Source organism: Trachypithecus francoisi, unplaced genomic scaffold (genome assembly GCF_009764315.1).
Source record: "Trachypithecus francoisi isolate TF-2019V2 unplaced genomic scaffold, Tfra_2.0 Lachesis_group6, whole genome shotgun sequence".
NCBI lineage: Eukaryota > Metazoa > Chordata > Mammalia > Primates > Cercopithecidae > Trachypithecus > Trachypithecus francoisi.
In genome coordinates, this window is record NW_022681471.1 from 19123604 (window position 1) to 19146281 (window position 22678).

At 39.9% G+C, this 22678-nt stretch overlaps 1 protein-coding gene across 2 annotated transcripts in view; it reads right to left on the bottom strand.

Moving 5' to 3' along the window:
• ZNF280C (zinc finger protein 280C) overlaps nt 1–14937 on the bottom strand; it is a 67722-nt gene extending 52785 nt beyond the window's left edge. Inside the window, exons 1-2 of one of the 2 annotated variants that reach the window (XM_033201225.1) lie at nt 14750–14937; nt 6132–6178 (exon numbers count right to left, since the gene is read on the bottom strand). In XM_033201225.1, coding sequence (XP_033057116.1) covers nt 6132–6162 — 31 coding nt within the window. In that variant the 5' untranslated portion in view covers nt 6163–6178; nt 14750–14937. Of the gene's footprint in view, nt 1–6127; nt 6179–14749 lie in introns of both variants that reach the window. The other variant, XM_033201226.1, reaches the window with a different exon arrangement.
• Between the last annotated feature and the right edge of the window lie 7741 nt (nt 14938–22678).

The window sequence follows — 22678 nt, forward strand, 5'->3', positions numbered from 1 at the left end:
TATTCAATAAATGGTGCCAGGATAACTGGCTAGCCATACGCAAGAGACTGAAACTGGACCCCTTCTTTACACCATAAACAAAAATCAACTCAAGATGGATCAAAGACTTCAATGTAAAACCCAAAACTATAAAAACCCTGGAAGACAACCCAGGCAATACCATTCTGGACGTAGGAATGGGCAAAGACTTCATGACAAAGACATCAAAGGTAATTATGACAAAAGCCAAAATTGACAAATGGGCTCTAATTAAACAAAAGAGCTTCTGCACAGCAAAAGAAACTATAGACAGAGTAAACAACCTATAAATAGGAGAAAAATTTTGCAAACTATGCATCTGACAAAGGGCTAATATCCAGCATATATAAGGAACTTAAACAAATTTATAACATAAAAAGCAAACAACCCCATTAAAAAGTTGGCAGTGCATATGAACAGACACTTATCAGAAGAAGACATACATGTAGCCAACAAGCATATTTAAAAAAAAGCACAACATCACTGATCATTAAAGAAATGCAAATCAAAACCACACTGAGATATAATCTCTCACCTGTCAGAATGGCTATTATTCAAAAGTCAAAAAAAAACAGACGCTGGGGAGGGTGCACAGAAAAAGGAACATTTATACAGTGTTGGTGGGAGTGTAAATTAGTTCAACCACTGTGGAGGACAGTGTGGTGATTCCTCAAAGAGTTAAAAACATAACTACCATCAGACCCAGCAATTCTATTACTAGGTATATACCCAAAGGAATGTAAACTGCTCTATCAAAAAGACACATGTATACATATGTTCACTGCAGCACTATTCACAGGAGCAAAGACATGGAATCCACCCAAGTGCCCATCAATGGTAGACTGGATGAAGAAAATGCGGTACATATACACCATGGAGTACTTTGTAGCCATAAAAAAGAACAAGGTCATGTCCTTTGCAGGAACATGGATGGAGCTGGAGGCCATTATCCTTAGCAAACTAATGCAGGAACAGAAAACCTAATACCACTTGTTCTCACTTATAAGTGGGTGCTAAATGATGAGAACACACAGACATACAGAGGGGAACAACAGATGCTGGGGGCCTACTTGAGGGTGGAAGGACGGAGAAGATTAGGAAAAATAACTCATGCGTACTAGGCTTAATACCTGAGTGGTGAAATAACCTATACAATAAACCCCCAAGACATGAGTGTACCCATAACAAACCTGCACATGTATCCCTGAACTTAAAAGTTAAAAAAAGACAGAGATAATACAGAGAGCAAGAGACAACAGGATATAATTAGCATCTTTAGAGAGATAAGACAACAATATTATATAAAGACAGCCAAAATTAAGTAAAAAAAAAAAAAAAAAAAGTCAAATGTCAAAGTTGAATAAATGTGAAGCCAAAAGACAAAAAAAACATATATTAAACACAGAAAACAAGATTGGTAGAAAAATCAATTTCAAAGGTATAAAATGTACCTAACAAAAGTTCCAGGAAAAACAAAAGTAAGACACAAAGGAGAGGAGAAGTAATCAAAGGAAAATACAAGAAAAATTCCCAGTTCTCATGGATACAAATCTACAGAATCAAAAGGGCCCACTAGCAGTCAGCATGATGATCAAGAATAAAAACTACACTAGAAAGACACATGAAATTTCAGAATACTGGAAATTGCCAGGTGGCTGGGTGCGGTGGCCCAGGCCTGTAATCCCAGCACTTTGGGAGGCCGAGGCAGGTGGATCACTTGAGGCCAGGAGTTCGAGACCAGCCTGGATAACATGGTAAGACCCCGTACCTACCAAAAATACAAAAATTAACTGGGCACAGTGGTGCGCACCTGTAATTCTAGCTGCTTGGGGGCAGAGGCACAAGAATTGCCTCAACCCGGGAGCCGGTGGTTGCAGTAAGCCGAGACTGGGCCCTGCCACTGCACTCTAGCCTGGGTGATGGAGTGAGACTCTGTCTCAAACAAACAAACAAACAAACAAGAATAAAGAACAGCTTAGCCAGGCATGGTGACATGCACCTCTAGCCCCAGCTACTCAGAAAGCTGAGGTGGGAAAATCACCTGAGCCCCAGGAGGTGGGGGCTGCAGTGAGCCATGAAGGTACCACTGCACTCCAATCTAGGCAACAGAGTAAGGGCGTATCTCCAAAAAAAAAAAGAAAAAAAAAAAGAATACAGACCAGCAATATTATACAACAAATCCCTCTCATTCACCCTTTCTCAGTAAGAATCCACCAAAACAAGACTTAAGGAGAATGACACAGTATGCAGAAAATCTGACATTCAGCACAATACAAAAACAAAAGAAAGTCCCAGGACAATAGCTGTGCAGTAGGCCTACAGAGCAACAAGCCAGAGTAGTGCAGGAGAATACTACTCACTCCCAGGAACCTGCCAATCCCCCCAAATATTATTAAAATACTAAACATTAAATTGTTAGATTACCTGACAAGTTTCACAGTGTAGGAAAAGTGAATTAAGAGGCCATGGGGCCAGGTGTGGTGGTGGCGTACGCCTGTATTCCCAGCTACACGGGAGGCAGAGGCATGAGAATCGCTGGAACCTGGGAGTGGGAGGTGCAGTGAGCCAAGATCGCGCCACTGCACTCCAGTCTGGGTGACTGGGAGACTTTATCTCAAGAAAAAAAGGGGACTAGGAAGTGACAGGGCGTGGTAGCTCACGACCTTAATCCCAGCATTTTGGGAGGCTGAGGCGGGCAGATCACTTGAGGTCAGGAGTGTGAGACCAGCGTGGTCCACATGGCAAAATCCTGTCTCTACTGAAAACAAAAATACAAAAATTTGCAGCGCATGGTGGCGCACGCCTTTAATCCCAGCTAGAAGGGAGGCTGAGGCAGGAGAATTGCTGGAACCCGGGAGTGCAGTAAGTTGAGATCACGCCACTGCACTCCAGCCTGGGCAACAGCGTGAGACTCTGTCTCAGAAAATAAAAAAAGAAAAAAGGCTCTGGAAGGGTGTGAGTGGCTACAGGTTTTAATAAACTTTGCTAACTTATAAAACGAAAATTTTAATTGAGCAATATATAAAAACAGAAAAGGAAATGTATCCATCATAATACATTAATACAGTACCACGCTCACCTGTGAACAGTATTATGGTCATCATAAAATCATCGAATATGATTTACTCAAAAATTAAGATATAACTATATTGAGAGATGCTTAAAAGGAAGAAAAAGTTTTAAGAAAACTAAAATCCTCATCTTCCTTGATAGAAAATCACTAGGTAATGGCAAAACATGATGATTCAAGAGACAACTGTATGTACATGAGTTTTAAAAATTGAGAAATGTGGAAGTAAGTATTAGAAAAACAGCTATACAACTGAAAGTACATGCTTTTCAATTTTTTAGCTTGAAAAACAGGGAGGATATAGGTACGTGCATGCGCTCACACATACACACCTATCTCTACCTCTCTCTCTCTCTCTCTCTCCTTCACTCCCTCCCTTCAAGAGACAGTGCTTATGTAACTTAAAAGTCTTTTCAAGTTAGTTTGACTTTAAAAAAAGATCATGTATTGTTTAGGTTAAAAAGTAGTGGAGATGTAAACTAACATAACAGCAATAGAGTCTGGGCATGGTGGCTCACATCTTTAATCCCAGCACTTTGGTAGACTGAGATAAGGCCAGGAGTTTGAGACCAGCCTTGCTAACATGGCGAAACCTTGTCTCTACTAAAATTACAAAAATTAGCCGGGAGCGGTGGGGCACACCTGCAATCCCAGCTACTTGGGAGGCTGAGGCAGGAGAATCACTTGATCCTGAGTGGCAGAGGTTGCAGTGAGCAGAGATGGCACCACTGCTCTCCAGTCTGGGCCACAATGCTAGACTCTGTCTCCAAAAAATAAAAAATAAATAAATAATAAAAATGGGAATGTATATAAGTGATGGAGAGACATGTGGACTGTGGGGGACAACTATAAATAAATAGAAACAATATAAAACAATTTCAGGGTTCTGGTTTAAACAATGATATCTTTGTTTTTCAAGTGCAGTCATTCCTAACAGTAATTTTACTATACTAAAATAACGCCATTTCTACTTTTGACTCAAAAATTAAGACCATCCTTTAGCATGGCCTTAACATGTAAAACTTGAAAACAATGATTTGAGGATAGGACACAAACAAAACCTCTTAACAAATTGGTTCCATTCTTTTAAAACATTTTGATTTCCTCTTCTATACAGATATGCCAGATATCATGGCTTGGCATAACACTGTTTCATGTTCAGTAGTCTGCCTACCAAACAAAGAAACCCGCAAAACAAAAAATCTTCACATTCTCCCAAAAGTAACCAATATTATGAACTGACCCTTTTATTCCAAACACCACCTCAAAAAAACATATAGAATGTTCTAAGTCAGACAATTAAAAGTATTAATTCATATTTCAGTATTTGTATATTCTGAATACTTGAAAATACCGCACTCATTGTGCCCCCTGAAGTCCTCATTCGTACGGCTTCCTCCACCTGGAATATCCTTTCTCCTTACCTTATACTGTCCACATCATTCGAGTATAGTGGAAAGAGCATGGACTTGACATCAAATTGAATAGTTCAAATCCTCATTGCACCATTTCTAATTATGTGACTCTGGAGAAATTACTTGAACCTATTTTCTCACCTCTAACATGAGCACAATATCTACCTAATAGAAGTGGTAACAGAGATTCAGGAAAATGCCATATTAATAAGTATCTAACTTCAAATTGATTCCTTGCCCCTTCCCAACTCTTAGTTCAATTATAACTTCCTCAGCAAACCATCAGACTTGTTTTTCTTTAACCTTACTGCACTGACAGTCTGTGCTAAGAAATTCAAGATTTAATATATATGATCTCAAACTGCCTACTACTTCTTAGTGTGTCTTAATTATACATGTTCAACTCCAAAGTAAGCTCCTGGAGAGTGAAGAACATACTTTCTTTCTATTTCCTCCTACACACAGTAGTGTATTGGATACGTAGTAGGTACTTAACATATGATTATCTATGGGGTAAGAACTAGGTAAACCCAGGCAATGTCAGATTTAAAGAAGTAAGGGAGACTCATATATACTGATAATTAAAAAAAATTTACATTCATGTTGATACCACTGTGATGATATTATGGGAACAAATAATAGGTCTTCCCTATGCTTTTTAACTGAGTTCTGCCACTGTTAATTTCAAGATATACTACTGAGCAAAAATTTTTAAAAGGCACATAATAGCATATATAGTATGATCTTATTTAGAAATTATTTTTTGTCTATGCATAGAAAAAAGTTTGTGATTATGTATACTCAACCTACAACAGTAGTTATCTCTGGGGATGAGAAGGAAACATTTCATATCTATTACCAACATGTTTACTGTATTTTTTTTTAAACTAGGACTATGTATTACTTTAACAAGTATTTGTTTTGGCCAGGCACAGTGACTCACGCCTATTATCCCAGCACTTTGGGAGAACAATGTGGGTGGATCAGTCAGTCAGTTCGAGACCACCCTGGCCAACATGGTGAAACCCCATCTCTACTAAAAATACAAAAATTAGCCAGGTGTGGTGGCGGATGCCTGTAATCCAAGCTGTTTGGGAGGCTGAGGCATGAGAACAGATTGAACCTGTGCAGCGGAGATTGCTGTGAGCCGAGATCATGCCACTGCACTCCAGCCTGGGTGACAGAGTGAGAATGTCTTAAAAATAAACAAACAGGCCAGGTGCGGTGGCTCATGCCTGTAATCCCAGCACTTTGGGAGGCCGAGGCAGGTGGATCACGAGATCAGGAGATCGAGACCATCCTGGCTAACACGGTGAAACCCTGTCTCTACTAAAAATACAAAAATCAGCCAGGCGTTGTGGTGGGCATCTGTAGTCGCAGCTACTCAGGAGGCTGAGGTGGAAGAATGGCGTGAACCCAGGAGGTGGAGCTTGCAGTGAGCCAAGATCGCGCCACTGCACTCCAGCCTGGGCGACAGAGCGAGACTCTGTCTCAAAAAATATATAAATAAATAAATAAATAATTGTTTTTAAGAAAATGTGCCCATTTCTGTCTCTAATCTTTTGTTTTGAAAGGTTTACAGTACAAAAACCATGCCTATTAGTATCAACTACAACGGAAATACTTACTTTTTGGTTGAAAAGGTTTGTTGTCATCCATGAAGTTGCAAGGTCACCTAAGTACCAACACATGACATCAATCAATGTTATGAGTCACTTTAAGTGATACCAAGTACTAAAACATGAAACCTGAGATCCAAAATCTTTGGGTCTAATTTTGATCTCTAGCACACTCACCATATGACTCCAGACAAGATAGTAAGCCAGGTCTCAGTTTTCCACCCTCTAAAATGAAGATGTCTACTACTAGTGTGGATTTTGTTAAATTAAATGCACACTAATTTAGTCTCTTTCTCCTACAAAAGCCCACCTTTTGAGTTTGATATGTTTGATACACCCAGGTAATTCATTTTCTGTAACTGGTTCATTCCCAAATGAATACATTTAACGTACAGAATTCTGTAATTTACTACTTGAAGAAATCGGAGTTATCAGATTACAAATAAACTTCAAAAGGCATCTTTACCTTAATGAGTATAATGAGTAATTATCCTGTAATATATGTTTTAGTAAATCTGAATTCTGAAATGCTAAGTGACATTAATCTTTAACTGATTCCTATTCACGTTTCAGAAATATTATTACTATAAGAAAACACATACATTTAGATATTTTTAGTTTTTTGAATCAACTCTGAACCGAAAAGTAACAGAAAATTGGATAAATTGCATAACAGAACAATTCACTAGAAAGTAACTGCTCATTGCCTTTTGTGCTCAGAGTACTGTGCTAGGCTCTAGGGAAATACGAAGATGAATAAGTCATAGTCCTTGCCTTCAGAAGTTTACAATCTGTCTACGATTCTTCAGGATTTTCAAAAAGCCGTTAACATTATCAAAAAAAATTGAATTGTTTTCTAAAACGGGAATTTGTATCCTGAGTTCTCGTGCACTGCACATATCATATATTCTACATACAGAATACACACTTTTAAAATACTATTTCAGTTATAAAACAAAAAAGGTAAAAATCAAACATCAGAAATCTGAAGTAGGATATACAAAGCTAATTCAGTCTCCACATTTGTCTTTATCTTCCAACTGGCAAAAGCAAACTTTCCCTAATTCCAAATTATTTGGACTGAATTAGACCAAAGGGGAAAATATTACTTTAACTCCAGAATAAGTTACTTGTATAAACGTTTGGATTTCTAATACAAGATTCTCTAGTGAATTCTGTAATTAGGTACATGTCCCTAGTTCTGAGGTCTGACTATTCAAATCTCTTCAAACTCAACTTCTTGGATAGTTAGTGCTTGTTCCTAAATTAGAATTAAGGTAATACATACGTCACGTAAATACATGACAATTCTTCCTCAACATTAAGGATCTATTGCTACCAGGAGCACAGAATTCTCTAAAGTCACAATTGTACAGCCTATGAGATTCATATAACACATTTTTTTTACATTTTTTTTATTTTTATTTTTTAGAGACAAGGTCTCGCTATGTTGCCCAGGCTGGAGTGCCACGGCCATTCACAAGCATGACTGATCATCGCATATCACAGCCTTGAACTCTTGGGCTCAACTGATCCTCCCAAGTAACTAGGACTAGAGGTGAACATCACTGTGCCTGGCTTAACACTTTAATTAAATGATCATATAAAATATTTATTAGCATAACCATCCTAAAATGATTACTAAACATACAAGTAGACTATATAAACAAGTCATATTACTGCCTATGGCTATAGAGATAGCTTTTGAGGCTCAATGCAGCCACCAAAGTCTTAATTGGTATGCTCATAAACGCTCTAAAAAGTCAGAAATCTCTGGATGCCATTAGAGCCATAACTTCAGTCCAAGGCTGTGCTATCCAATGAGGTAACCACTAGCCACTAGCCACATGTGGCTACTTCAACTTAATTAAAAAATAAAAATCCAGGCTCCTCAGTCACTAGCCATATTTCATAGTGCTCAAAAGCCACAAGTGGTTAGCGGCTACTGCAGTGGATGACGCAGCTATGGAATTTCTATGGGACAACACGTCAATAGAATACTACCATACTTAGTTCCAGTTTTTAAAATAAACAAATACATACAATTGCATGGATTCCTTTGGGGAAGGACTGCAGCCTTCTAAAACTATCACAAAAACCCCTAAAGTCACCACATCAGAATTTTGGTGGCAGGGGAAGGAATTGTATGGGGGATTAAGTAAGCTGTCAGAGAAATGGAATATCCAGCAAATATATGTAGCGGGCATCTTAGAGCTCCCATAATAGCAACTCCGGAGGGTCTCTAGGTTCTGCAACTCAGAGTTGGCATCAAAATAGGCACAAGAGGAAAGAACACTCCATATTTCAGCTACTGATTCAGGTGGAGACACTATACCCATGTTTAATACACTGTTCTTCCGGGGGAAAAAAATGAATTCTGAATAACTGACTCAGGAAACACCTACTGAACACAACCCATTCATTTTTTTGAAGACTGCCTGCATAAATAATTCCTATTTAGTTATTTTTTGGTTTCAGCTTTTAAGTATCTAAAACTCAACTATGTTTTACAAGAGTTTATTCTACAAAAAGTTAAAAATAATAGATTAACATAGTTAAAATGGTAAATAGTATATGTATTTTGCCACAATAAAAAAACACTTGAATAGTTAATAGATGTCACTTTACACCCACTAGGATGGCTAGAATTAAAAGACAGATAATCACAAGTGTTGGCAAGGATGTAGAGAAATTGGAACCCTCATACACTGCTGATGGGAATGTGAAATGGTGCAGCCACTGTGGAAAACATTTTGGCAGTTCCTCATGAAGTTAAACAGAGTTATCATATGACCCAACAATTACACTCCTGGAGACAATTGAAAACATATGTCCACACAAATATTCGCACACAAATGTTCACAGTGGCATTATTCACAACAGACAAAAAGTGGAAACAACTCAAATACCCATCAACTCAGGAATGGATAAACAAAATGTGATATATCCATACAACTGAATACTATTTGGTAATAAAAAGAAATGAAGCACTGATAAATGTTATAATACGAATGGGCCTTGAGAACATTATACTAAATGAAGGAAGACAGTCAAAAAGACCATATATTGTATGATTTCATTCGTGTGAAATGTCTAGAAATGGCAAATCCATAGACAGAAAGTAGAGTAGTGGCTGCATATGGTTGGGAGGGTTGGTGGGAAATGGGGAGTGACTGTTAATGGGTACAGGGTTTCTTACTGGGGTGATGAAAATGTTCTAAAATTGTGGTGCTAGCTGCACAACTGTGAATATACTAAAACCACTGAATGCACACTTCAAATAAGTGAATTGTATGCTATATGAATGTATCTCAATAATGCTATTAAGAAAATAATAAGGCCAGGCGCAGTGGCTCACGCCTGTAATCCCAGCACTTTAGGAGGCAGAGGAGGGCAGATCGCAAGGTCAGGAGTTCGAGACCAGCCTGACCAACATGGTGAAACCTGTCTCTACTAAAACTACAAAAATTAGCCAGGCGTGGTGGCAAGTGACTGTAATCTCAGTTACTCAGGAGGCTGAGGCAGGAGAATCGCTTGAACTGGAGGTTGCAGTGAGTCGAGATCATACCACTGCACTCCAATCTGGGAGACAAGAGTGAGACATCATCTTAAAAAAAAAAAAAAAGATAAAAAGAAAGAAAATAATCAGCTGGTAGGATATAAGCTTGGGAGCGATGTGGAGAAAAAGTACCAAAGAAAGAACCTAACAAAGATAGCAAAGTTGTAAGATTCTGAGTAGAGAAAGGGAGAGTAGGTAAACATTCAAGTCCTGATGATACCATTTAAACACCTGAAGCTAGCCATGCCTGCAGCAAATTATCCACAACAGCTTTTCAGTTAAGAGAGAAAATAATTATTTTTGGTTTAATCTACTTGATCTAAGTTTCCGGCAACTGTGTTTAAAACTATTAATAAACTCATCAATGGACTACCTCTTTTTCAAACCAGGATCAACAGACCTCTCAGGAAAATAGATGTATTCCAGGTTGTGCAAGAAAGTTCTATAACAATATAATTCTTTTTGTTTTGCTATCTGACTTTTGCTATCTAAAAAAATTAACACGAGCCTGCTCTGGGGATTCCCTGGGTGACCACCTTATATAACTAAATGACGCATTTGCACTAAATGAAGGGCAATGAAAATACCGTTAGCTATAGAAATGAAGGTACTGAAAGGGTTCAAATAAAAAACCTTGCTATTATTTATATATATTAAGCAGGGAATGTATATATATAGTATATATAAGTAGGTACGAAAAACTCCATACAAGTAGGCAGTGACTCAGCAAAATACATATTCAATATATGAAAACTGATTCAAATGGCAATGATTTTGTAGTTTCACTTGACTGCTTTGTTTTATGGTTGTGTAAGAACTCTGAGAATGTTTCAAACATTTGAAGTTCAGGGGTGTCTGTGAAATTTTTTTTTTTTATAACAAGAATTGGTATAGTACTGAAATCCAAGAAAACTGGATTATATCTTGGTTCCTTAGACAATTTCGCCGGCATCTAAATGATTGAAACTTTCAAAGTAGGTTTTGGGAAGAAATTACATACAATTCAGAAACAAAATAGAGGCTCTTCACCTTTTCTTTGTCCAAGTTTTTATACTATGCAAATTATCTTTTTTTCTGAAAGGCTGAACACATAAGTCCAGGTACATTTTGAGAAGACATTTAATAACTTTATTATTTTTATCCTAATTATTTGTTTTCAACTTTTGTCTCTGTTAATTTTCATACTTCATCTATTTGTAGAAAATAGCTGGTTTACACTAAGATTTAAAACTCACTAGCATAATACTTTGCAAAGTTTGCCTATATTTTAAAACATTTTATGTCAGCTTTGGGATAGGGCACTATAATAAAATATACTTCTACAAATAAGTTTTGTATTATATTCAGGGTAAAGACTTTATAGGCATAGTCTTTTATTATAATTCCTATGTAAAAGATATAACGTGGAAAAGACGAATGTACAATTACTGGCCTTTCGAAGCCAATCTGTATAGTAAATACTTTATGTAAGTTTCATAAGATATTTTATAGTCACTAATTCCTAAAATAACCTCAAGAAGTATGTATTATTAATTAATTTGCTTTTTTTTTTTTTTTTTGAGACGGAGTCTTGCTCTGCCACCCAGGCTGGAGTGCAGTGGCCGGATCTCAGCTCACTGCAAGCTCCGCCTCCCGGGTTTACGCCATTCTCCTGTCTCAGCCTCCGGAGTAGCTGGGACTACAGGCGCCCGCCACCTCGCCCGGCTAGTTTTTTGTATTTTTAGTAGAGACGGGGTTTCACCGTGTTAGCCAGAATGGTCTCGATCTCCTGACCTCGTGATCCGCCCGTCTCGGCCTCCCAAAGTGCTGGGATTACAGGCTTGAGCCACCGCGCCCGGCCGTTAATTTGCTTTTTATAGGAGTAAAACTTATCCACCAGGGAAAATGTCAAGTAAGTGCATTGATGAGAACACTGGACACAGGGGCTGAAAACCTGAGTGGGAATTTCTGGTCTACCACTTCCTGGCTGCCAAATCTATAAGAAGTATAATTAACCTCTGTAAGCCTTAGTTTTTCTATCTGTAAAACGAAAACAGTAATACCTTCCTTGCAGCGCTAGTGTGAACATTAAATAAAGCACAGGAAATATTATTGAACAGTACTTTGCACTATTTTTCTCAACTTCTCCTTCTTTACCTGAAGTCATACCATAAGTTGATGAGTACAAACACTTAAAACAAATCTAGTTCACATAAAGAGCTCAATTAAAATCATATCATAAATAAATTGCATCACATCAGTAGTTCTCAAAACCTTTTGTCCCAGGATTTCTTTTCACTTAAAACTTAATGAGAACCCCAATGAGCTTTATGTTTATATGGACAGTATGTGTTGATATTTCCCATATTAGAAATTGAAACTGAGACAGATTTCAAATGTTTTTATTTAAAATATTTATAAGCCCATTACAAGTTAATAAAAATACTTTTAATGAGAATAACTTAAAAAAGAAATCTAATGAGAAAAGTAACACGGATTTACATTTTTGCAAATGTCTTTAATATTTATCTTAATAAAAAGCAGCTGGATTCTCTTATCAGTCTCTGGGGAAAAATACTGTATGATCTCACTTACATGTGGAATCTAAACAACTTTATCTCATAGAAACATTGAGTAGAAAGATGGTTACCAGAGGCTTGGGAGTTCGGGGGTGGGACAGATGGGGAAAAGATGTTGATCCAAGAGTACAAAGTTCAATTAGACTGGAGGAATAAGTTTTAGCTATCTATTGCACTACAAGGTGACCACAGCTAATACTAATAATGTATGGTATATTTCAAAATTGCTAAAATAGATTTTTAACATTCTCATAACAAAATGGTAAGTTGGTAAGGTGATGGCTATGTTAGCCTCTTTCAATAATGTATACATATCAAAACATCACATTGCACCCCATAAATACACGCAATCATTTGCCAATAAAAAATTAAAAAGGAAACAAAAAAATGAAAAAACATATACCCTTAAAAGAAAACTACTTTGCAGCGAAAGAATAAAGTCTAGACGAACACTATACTTTCAGGGGTTATTTCTACAGTTCATTCCTAATGATGTTTCTCTGATTGTGCAGAGCACTGGGAAGAAAAATCTAGACAAACATATTTGATTCAAATTACTGAGGAAGGCTGGGCTCGGTGGCTCACTCCTGTAATCCCAGCACTTTGGGAGGCCGAGGTAGGTGGATCACGAGGTCAGGCGTTCCAGACCAGCCTGGTCAACATAGTGAAACCCCATCTCTATTAAAATTACAAAAATTAGCCGGGCGTGGTGGCAGGCGCCTGTAACTCCAGCTACTCGGGAGGCTGAGGTAGCAGAATCGGTTGAACCCGGGAGGCAGAGGTTGCAGTGAGCTGAGATCGCACCACTGCACTCCAGCCCGGGCGACAGTGCGAGACTCCGTCTCCAAAAAAAAAAAAAAAGAAGAAAAAAAAAAATTACTGAGGAAATCAAATCTTTTTGAATCTTCACCTAAGACAAACTCACTGAAAACCAAGTAGCTGAGACTTGGAGTTATTCAACCTAAGAACTTTTTCAATAGGATATTCTTCAATTCTTCAACATGCTTAGAAATAATATTAAAGTATTAAAAAGTTGAGAAAAAATGAAGCCTTAAAAATATAAAGGAAAAGGGAATTGAATAATACTTCTTAAAATTTTTAAGTGAGCCTCCTTGCTTATTCTCTGTGACCACCTCACTCTCACAAAAAGTGAGACGTAATATAGCAAACTGAACATTAGATGAAGGTCAGAAAGCCTAGGTTTAAGAATTGGTTCCATCACTTCCTAGGGACATGACCTCGGTAAAGTTCTGTCCTTGAGGCTGTTTCCTCATCTTCAAACAGTTCTATCAACACCCTACAGCCCATCTCAAAAGGGGTGCTACCAATGAAATATACAAATGCAAGATACGATTATAATGGAATTTGTGCTGCTGTAGAACCATCAAAGGTACACAGCCCTAATTGCATAAGCAAAGCAGTGCCTTTGTAGGCTCAGTAAAGTTTCTGCTTAAGGAGATTAAGTTTGCACACTAACCCCCAAACCAGGATACCTCACAAATACTAAGAGGAGACTTTTGCAGTTTAAAACTCTACTTCTAGGTTTCAATTTTATGTTAGGGGCACTAAAAGACATTACAACTCATAGTGCAAACCTGAAAGCAATAGTAAAAAAAATGTAAGGTCGCAGATTTAAAAAACTCCACCAAACTAACAAATCTTTCCAAACAAAGAGAATCCCTTGGATGAAGGTCTCCCATGCTTGCAGAAGCTGGTTCACTTGACATTTTCCTCTCGAATTTCTCCTTAAAAAGCATTAAAACCAGACAGAAGTTGAGAGGAACTCCTTCCATCTCTAGAGCAGGAGTATACCTCAGCATAATTTTTTCCATCTCTTTAAGTGAAACCTGCAAACCTCCTAGTTAGAATATAGTGTATTTAACTCCACGTTTCTCCTCAGGGCTCTTATCCTCTAGACAATAACGGAATGGGGCACGATTTCTGTGACAGAGAAGGGAAGTCCCTTTGGCCAGAACAAGGTTGTGGGCATGGAATGACCGGTCCTGTGTGAGGGGAACCTGGGCAGAAAGAAGGGGTCACAGGATCTCTGACGCCTGAAAGTTCAGAATCCCTTCAAGTCTCTTTTCGTTTGATTTAAGAGACTTGAGGGTGGGCGGGTCTCCGTCAAACATCAGTATCAACCGTACAAAAGACGAAAAGGGAGTTGCCTCCAGAAAGAAAAGCCCAAACCGGGTTGGAAACAGACCGGCAGGACTCAGGAGATGAGAAGGCTGCCGCAGCTGCCGCGGCCCGCGAAACCACTGCCCGCCGCGGGCCGCCAGGCTCTACCTTCAGAAAACCCTCCCCCTTCAGGGCCCGGCGCAAGATGGTGGCCCACCAGCTACCACGCCGCCAAGCCTGTCCCCTCCCCCGCACCCCCGTCGATCCGCACCGGCATAGAGACCCTCAGCCCGCCGCCCTCAGAACCGCCCTCTGGGGAAGGCTGCCTCGGCCGCGCGGGAGCTGCTGCCTGCTTCCGCGCGGCACAGGCGGGGGCGGGGGCCGCTTACCGAGAGCAGAGCAGAGCGGCCTGACTGGGGTTCGGATAAGGAGGAGGAGAAAGAGGAGGAGGAAAGGGAGGAGCGCGAAAACCTCGGGCGACAGCCTCAGCAACAACGACTCCCGCAGAGACTTCCAGCGCGGAACCGGCGCCTCAGCCGGGGGGGAAGGAATATATAACTGCGCGCGCTGCCTCATGGGTAGACGCCGACTCCACCCCCTGAACATCCGGGGCCTTTTCTAACCGCCCACGGACGGCTGGTAGTTACTTGTGCAGCTACTTTACTTACCGTCGACGGGGGCCGAGCAAGTGAAATTGACCAGCGTGGATGCAGCTATTTTAAGCAAACCTTCTATTTAACCTGGAGTTGTCATCCCAAAAAACACGTTGTACCTGACTACAGAGAAACATGAATTCCGGGTCTTCCGTGTGTGAGGGCTAAAGTTAAAATATATATATATATATATATTGTTTTTTAGAAATACTGTACTTGAAACACGTCTGAAAATACTAGTTATTTTTAACACGTTTTGTTTTAAACATGGTTTTGCTTGTCTGTTATTTCTAATTGCCATATGGATGCCTATAGCAGTTACAAAAATGCCAAGGAAAAATACATTTACGGCTGGGTGCGGTGGCTCATGCCTGTAACCCCAGAACTTTGGGAGGCTGAGGTGGGTGGATCAACCTGGGGTGAAGAGTTCGAGACCACCTCCCTTTCCTCCTCTTCTTTTCCCTCATCCTTCTCTGAGCCCCAGTCAGGCCCAGTTAGCCTGACCAACATAGTGAAACCCCATCTCTACTAAAAATGCAAAATTAGCTGGGCGTGGTGGTGCATGCCTGTAATCCCAGCTACTTGGGAGGCTGAGGCGGGAGAATCACTGGAACTTGTAAATACGTTTACAGGAAAAGCACTTGCCAAAATACTGTTTACAGAAACATTTTCTAGACACTTGCTTTGAACTGTAAAAGTTTCTTCTCCCAACTTTCTCTGCAAGGTTTACAGCAGTACTGGTTCATTTCTCTCTCTCTTTTTTTTTTTGAGACGGAGTTTCGCTCTTGTTGCCCAGGCCGGAGTCCAATGGCGCAATCTCGGCTCACCGCAACCTCCGCCTCCCGGTCTCAAGCGATTCTCCTGCCTCAGCCTCCTGAGTAGCTGGGATTACAGGCATGCGCCACCACACCCTGCTAATTTTGTATTTTCAATAGAGACGGAGTTTCTCCATGTTGGTCAGGCTGGTCTGAAACTCCCCACCTCAGGTGATCCCCTTGCTTCGGCCTCCCAAAGTGCTGGGATTACAGGCGTAATGCCTGACCCGATTCATCTCTTAAGAGTTGCCCAGACTGAAAATATCGTGTGGCTCACATAACACACACATAAATCCAGTCACTGAATCCTACCGTTTTTTTTTAATTTGAGCTAGTTTCTTCTTTCTTATCGATACAGCTATTTGCTTCTGACCCTGAAAGTAAGATTTACAGGAGAAGACAGAGAATAATCAAAATAAACAAAAAAGTGAAAAGTCCCAAAATCTTGGGGCGTGCATATTTGGTCCCTGCTTCCAGTCAGGGTGATAAGAAAGTCCGGGCACCTTTTCCTTTGATGCCAGTAGATTTAACACTAGGAAATCTAAAGCCCGCATGACTCTGCTTTTGGTTCTAGCAGGAAATTTAAAACTTGTAATTCTCCAGCCTGCCTCCTTCTTTGGTATTGGCGGGAAATTTAAAACTGGCAGCAAAAATTGGCGCAGCTGAGAAATTTAAAACTTGCAAATCTACAGCCTGTGCGGCATTTTAACCAGCCCCACTTCCAATATGCTATAAAGGCCCATCCAACTTCCTCTGCCTCTCTCAAACCAGCCCAGACCTGTTTGCAGCACTCACCCCTCCTCACTTAACCCCACTAGTCCCCAGGGTAATGAAATTTCTCTTAAATTCTCTTGGTATATCTAGTGTCACGAGTGTCCACATCCGACCTAAAATTAGGAGGAGGAATGGTCAAAATACCTCAGCAGGATGACCAGAAAACACTTATACACCCAAATTTAAATCTAACTTATTCTTTTTTTTCATGAAAAATACTGCCAAGAAGGCCAGCAGGCTCTGGTCAGTTGACTCTGCAGATTCTGGTCAGCAAATTTTCTATCAGGATGAAAATTTGAGAAGCTAAATAATAACAATAATTAAAAGGATGTCTGGTGAGAATGGAATTAACACATGGGACGTTGTTTGAGTGATTTTTAACTATTCTTAAAACTCTTACCCAGGCTTCTAGAAAACCACTCTATATTGGTTCTCTTGACTAGCTGGCTGTATGTTTTTTTTTATTTTTCAGCATTTCCAGTAAATGAGGGCTTACTCCTGTACAAGTTTTTCTGACAATTTTAAAAATTGAGACAAATTTACATGAAAAAAATCTACCATTTTGAAGTGTACAATAGAGTGATTTCTTATATATATTTACAATATTGTACAACCATCACCACTATCTAATTCCAGAGTATTTTCATTACCTCCCACCAAAAAACCTTCAAACCTATTAGTAGCCACTCCTAATTTCTTCCTATTTGTATACTCCCACCAATCATTAATTAACTTTTTGTATCTATGGATTTGCCTGTTCTGGATATCACATATAAATGCAAACATACAATATGTAGTTTTTTTGTGTCTAGCTTCTTTCATTCACTATTATGTTTCTGAAGTAGGTTCATCCATGTTGTAGCACATATCAATTCGTTCTTTTCTTTCTTCCTCTTTCTTTTTTCCTTCCTTCCTTCCTTCCTTCCTTCCTTCCTTCCTTCCTTCCTTCTTTCCTTCCTCCCTTTCTTCCTTTCCAGATTGACTCTAGCACTGGCTCTCAGGCTGGAGTGCAGTGGGGCGATTTCCACTCACTGCAACCTCCGCCTCCCAGGTTCAAGCAATTCTCCTGCCTCAGCCTCCTGAGTTGCTGAGATTACAGGGTCCTGCAACCATGCCTAGCTAATTTTTGTATTTGTAGTAGAGATGGGGCTTCACCATGTTGGCCAGGCTGGTCTTGAACTCCTGACCTCAAGTGATCCACCCGCCTCGGCCTTCCTAAATGTTGGGATTACAGGCGTGAGCCACTGTGCCCAGGCCACTTCATTTCTTTCTATTATTGCATGGTATTTCATTGTACAAACATCACTTTCTGTTTATCCATTCTTCAGTTGATGGATGTTTGGGTGTTTCTGCTTTTGGGTTGTTATAAATAATGTAGCCATGAATATCGGTGTATTAGTCTGTTCTCATACTGCTATTAAGATATTACCTGAGATTGGATGATTTATAAACAAAGGAGGTTTAGTTGACTCACAGTTCTGCATGGCTGGGAAAGCCTCATGAAACTTATACCATGGAGGAAGAGGAAGCAGGCACCCTCTTTACAAGGTGCTAGGAGAGAGAAAGAGTGTGTGTAGGGGGAAATGTCAAACACTTATAAAACCATCAGATCTTGTGAGAACTCACTCATTATCATGAGAACAGCATGGGAGAAACTGCCCCTATGATCTAATCACCTCCCACCAGGTCTCTTCCTCAAACCCTGGGGATTACAATTCAAGATGAGATTTGTGTGGGGACACAAAGTCTAACCATATCAACTGGTGTACAAGATTTTTTTTTTTTTTTTTTTTGAGATGGAATTGTCTTGTTGCCCAGTGCTGAGTGCAGTGGCATGATCTTGGCTCGCTGCAACCTCTGCCTCCTGGGTTCAAGCGATTCTCCTGCCTCAGCCTCCTGAGTAACTGGGATTATAGGCACCCACCACCATGCCCAGCTAATTTTTTGTATTTTTAGTAGAGACAGGGTTTCAACATGTTGGCCAGGCTGGTCTCGAACTCCTGACCTCAGGCAATCCACCTGTCTCGGCCTCCCAAAGTGCAGGGATTACAGGCGTGAGCCACCACGCCCAGCCAGTGTACAAGGTTTTTAAAAAAGCTTTATGAAGATAAAGTTCACATAAGATACAATTTATGCACTTAAAGTGTGCAATTCAGTGGTTTTTAGTATATTCACAGGTATATACAACCATCACCACAGTCAATTTTAGAACACTGTCATCGCCCTAAAAAGAATTCTGTGCACATTCGTCACCACATCCTTACTCACCCCACCCCTCCTTTCAGCTACCCTCCTGCCCTATACAACTACTAGTCTACTTTTTGTCTGTGCAGATTTCCCTCTTTTTTACATTTCATATAAATGGAATTATATAATATGCTGTCTTTTGTGACTGGCTTCTTTCCCTTAGCATAATGTTTTCAAGGTTCACTCAAGTTGTAGCATGTGCTTATTTCCTTTTTATGACTGAATAATATTCCATTGCATGACTATAGCATATTTTGTTTATTCGTTTGTCAGTTGATAAACATTTGTGTTGTTTCCACTTTTGGGCTATTATGAATATTCCTGTGCAAATATTTGGTGATAATATATTTTTGATTCTCTTTGTTATATAACTAGGAGTGTAAATGCTGGGTCATATAATTAACTTTTTGATGGACTGTTAAACTTTTCCACTGTGGCTGAACCATTTTTCATTTCCACTAGGATTTATTAGGATTCCAATTTCTCCACAACCTGACCAACACTTGCTATTTTCCATTTTTTTGTTTTGGTTATAGCCATCCTAGTGGGTGTAAAGTAGTGCCATGGTTTCTGATGGCTTCTAATCTCAGAATTTCTGCCACTTCCTATAGTCAGTCCATTGGTCCCGGGTTTCACCCTTCGATCTGCTGTGGTGGGCCCACTTGTTCTCCATTCAACATCCATGTAACACAGGAACTGGGAACAGGTCAGGGAAACTAAGCCTCAGATCTGCCATCTGCCTGAGCCTGAGGCATTCTCATTTTTATTTTGATATCATTGTGCTTTAGGATGGTACACAGAAGCCCAATAAACAGCCTCTTTCTAGAGCAAGATGGCATGGGTGAGGGGTTGGAGGAGGTAAAGGAAGAGAGGGATGGGGGGAGAGGACAGAGGAGAGGACAGGGGATGAGGATGAGAAGGGATAGAAGGAAGGAGAAGAGATAAGAAAGGATGGAGAGGAAGGAAGAATTATCCATGACCTGAAAAAGTTGAACCCCTTCCTCTAGTTTCATTTCCAGTTTCTTTCCTGGCCTGAATTTGGGCCGAGCCTGATGCCCAAGGCAGGTGTTTTGTGTACATCTAGCAGCTATAATGTTACCAAGCACAGAGAAGTTTGAAGCAGGTCACATAGGAATATTTATTGGGCTTCCCAGGCAACATCATGAAGTGGGCTGACAGATTATTTGTGTTTTCAATTTACTCTACTTATTATTATAAAAAACGTCCCTAAGATTGTTGTTTTGTTTTCTTTTTTCTCAGTATAAGTATGGATCCTCAGTGGCTTTTGTCAGCTCATTCTCCTTCTGAATATGGAGACAGGTTGGAAGGAAATACACAAAGTGCTGACCCCTAGTCATATGCCCTCAAAAGTGACATTGGCAAAATGTTTTTTTTTTTTTTTTTTTTTGAGACAGAGTCTCGCTCTGTCCACCAGGCTGGAGTGCAATGGCGCTATCTCGGCTCACTGCAAGCTCCGCCTCCCGGGTTCTCGCCATTCTCCTGCCTCAGCCTTCCGAGTATAGCTGGGACTACAGGCGCCCGCCACGGCGCACGGCTTTTTTTTTGTATTTTTAGTAGAGACGGAGTTTCACCTTGGTCTCGATTTCCTGACCTTGTGATCCGCCCGCCTCGGCCTCCCAAAGTGCTGGGATTACAGGCGTGAGCCACTGCGCCCGGCCAAGGCAAAATGTTAAAACTAACTCTTGTTAGTTTTATCTTTCTTTTAAATATCGTGGCCAGGCGTGGTAGCTCATGCCTGTAATCCCAGCACTTTGGGAGGCCAAGGTGAGAGGACCCTGAGGTCAGGAGTTTTGAGACCAGCCTGGCCAACATGGTGAAACCCCATCTCTATTAAAAATACAAAAATTAGCTGGGCATGGTGGTGGGTGCCTGTAATCCCAGCTACTTGGGAGGCTAAGGCAGGAGAATTGCTCAAACTGGGAGGCAGAGGTTGCAGTGAGCTGAGATGGCACCACTGCATTCCAGCCTGGGCGACAGAGCGAGACTCCATCTCAGATAAATAAATATCCCTTCCCATCTGGCATCCAAGAGCACATATCACTTCCCCACATTCTGCCTATCCACGTAAACTCCAGGTCCCCTAAACTCTCCTTGGCCGGAATCTAAATGTCTAAAAATGCTGGAGTTGCCCCCTACTCACGTTAGAAGAGCTGATTGTAGATATCTCTTCTTGACTTGTTCAGTTATGTCACGCTAATAGGTTGAAACTTGCCATGGTGAAAGTATTAACACCACAGGAAATTAACAAACACTACTACTGAGAGCTGGATTACCAACACAAACCCCTGGTTGAATTCTATAGCTTCAGTCTCTATGGGCTAATGCTTAAGTAAAGGTGCCTCAGAAAGCTCCTCCTATTCTTTTAAACCAAAGCGGCAACTCCATGTTTACATTTTGAGCTTCTTCCTAATTTTTTTTTAAAGAAAAGTTTCCACCGATATGAAATAATGACAAACATTTGAAAGCTGTTGTTCTAGGCCAAGCCACCAACTTTGAAGATGTGTTCATGGAAACCTAGAAAGGTTAAAATAGTTATTCAACATCACACATGGGACAAGAGAAAAAGGCAGGGCAATACTAGAACCTAGGTTTCCTTAATCCCAGTCCAATGCTCTTCCCATTTGTACTTATAATACTGATTAAAATGTTTCCTGTTCTTTTTCTCATCCCATCAAAAATGAATATGTCAAGTAGTCTGTCTAATAAAATAATAAATGTTCCCAGGAACGTATGTTTATTATGAGTGGGGCCTTCTAGAGAAAATGCCCCCTTAGAAACACTTTAGTGAATGGAAGGTATTCACTTTAGTGAATGGAAGGAAAGAAAATAGGCAGGAGTAGAGATACCAGATATATACAAATGACAAAAATTGTGGATAAAAATTGTACAGCACTTACTGTGTGCAAAGCACTGTTCCCAGTACTTTATAAATATGAATTATTTCATACAACAACTCTATCAGTAAAGAACTCTTATTACCATCCCACTTCACAGATGGCACAGAGATATCAAATAAATTGTTGTCACAAAACTGGAAAGTGGTAAAACTAGGATTTGAACCCAGGCATTCTGGTTCTGGCAGCTGGCATCTTAGCCATTATACTATCCTGTCTCTTTAGGTGATCAATAAATATATGTCTCTTTAGGTGATCAAAAAAAATATATATATATATAATTATACTATCCTGTCTCTGTAGGTGATCAATAAATAAATATAGTGAATAAATAAATAAGCATATAAATAGCATGAGACACCAAGATTGGAGGTTTTGGGGTATGTTTTAAATAACAGAGGGAATATCACACCCTGCTGTCTTCATGTAGAACCAAATATAAGTGAAATAGAGTAAGTAGCCAGTAGAATGTATCTCCCAGGAAGAAAAAATTATTCCTATCAAAGGTTTGGTGGAAGGGATATGCTTAATCACCTGGGTCTCTAAGATTTCAATTAATGCCTTTCCATGCCTCTCACATTTCTGATTAAGCCACTTAGTGGTAGAGGACTCTTGAGCTAGTCCCAAGGATGATCAGGCCACTTATATAATTTCTAGGAAAAGAGTTTTCACACTCCTCTGGTAACTGTATACATAGATTGACTTAGCCTTTCAAAGTGAAAGGTTTAAATGTATGTAATCAGTACTTTGCATTATGCTATATGTCAGAGGAAAGGCACAAGTAAGTATGCAACATAGACGCTTCTCTTATGGCATTAACATCTATTGGCAAGTTAGGCCCAATGCCCCAGAAATGATGAGTGAGCAATGCAAGAACATGTGTAATCAACTATTAACTCTGTGTGGTTCAGACT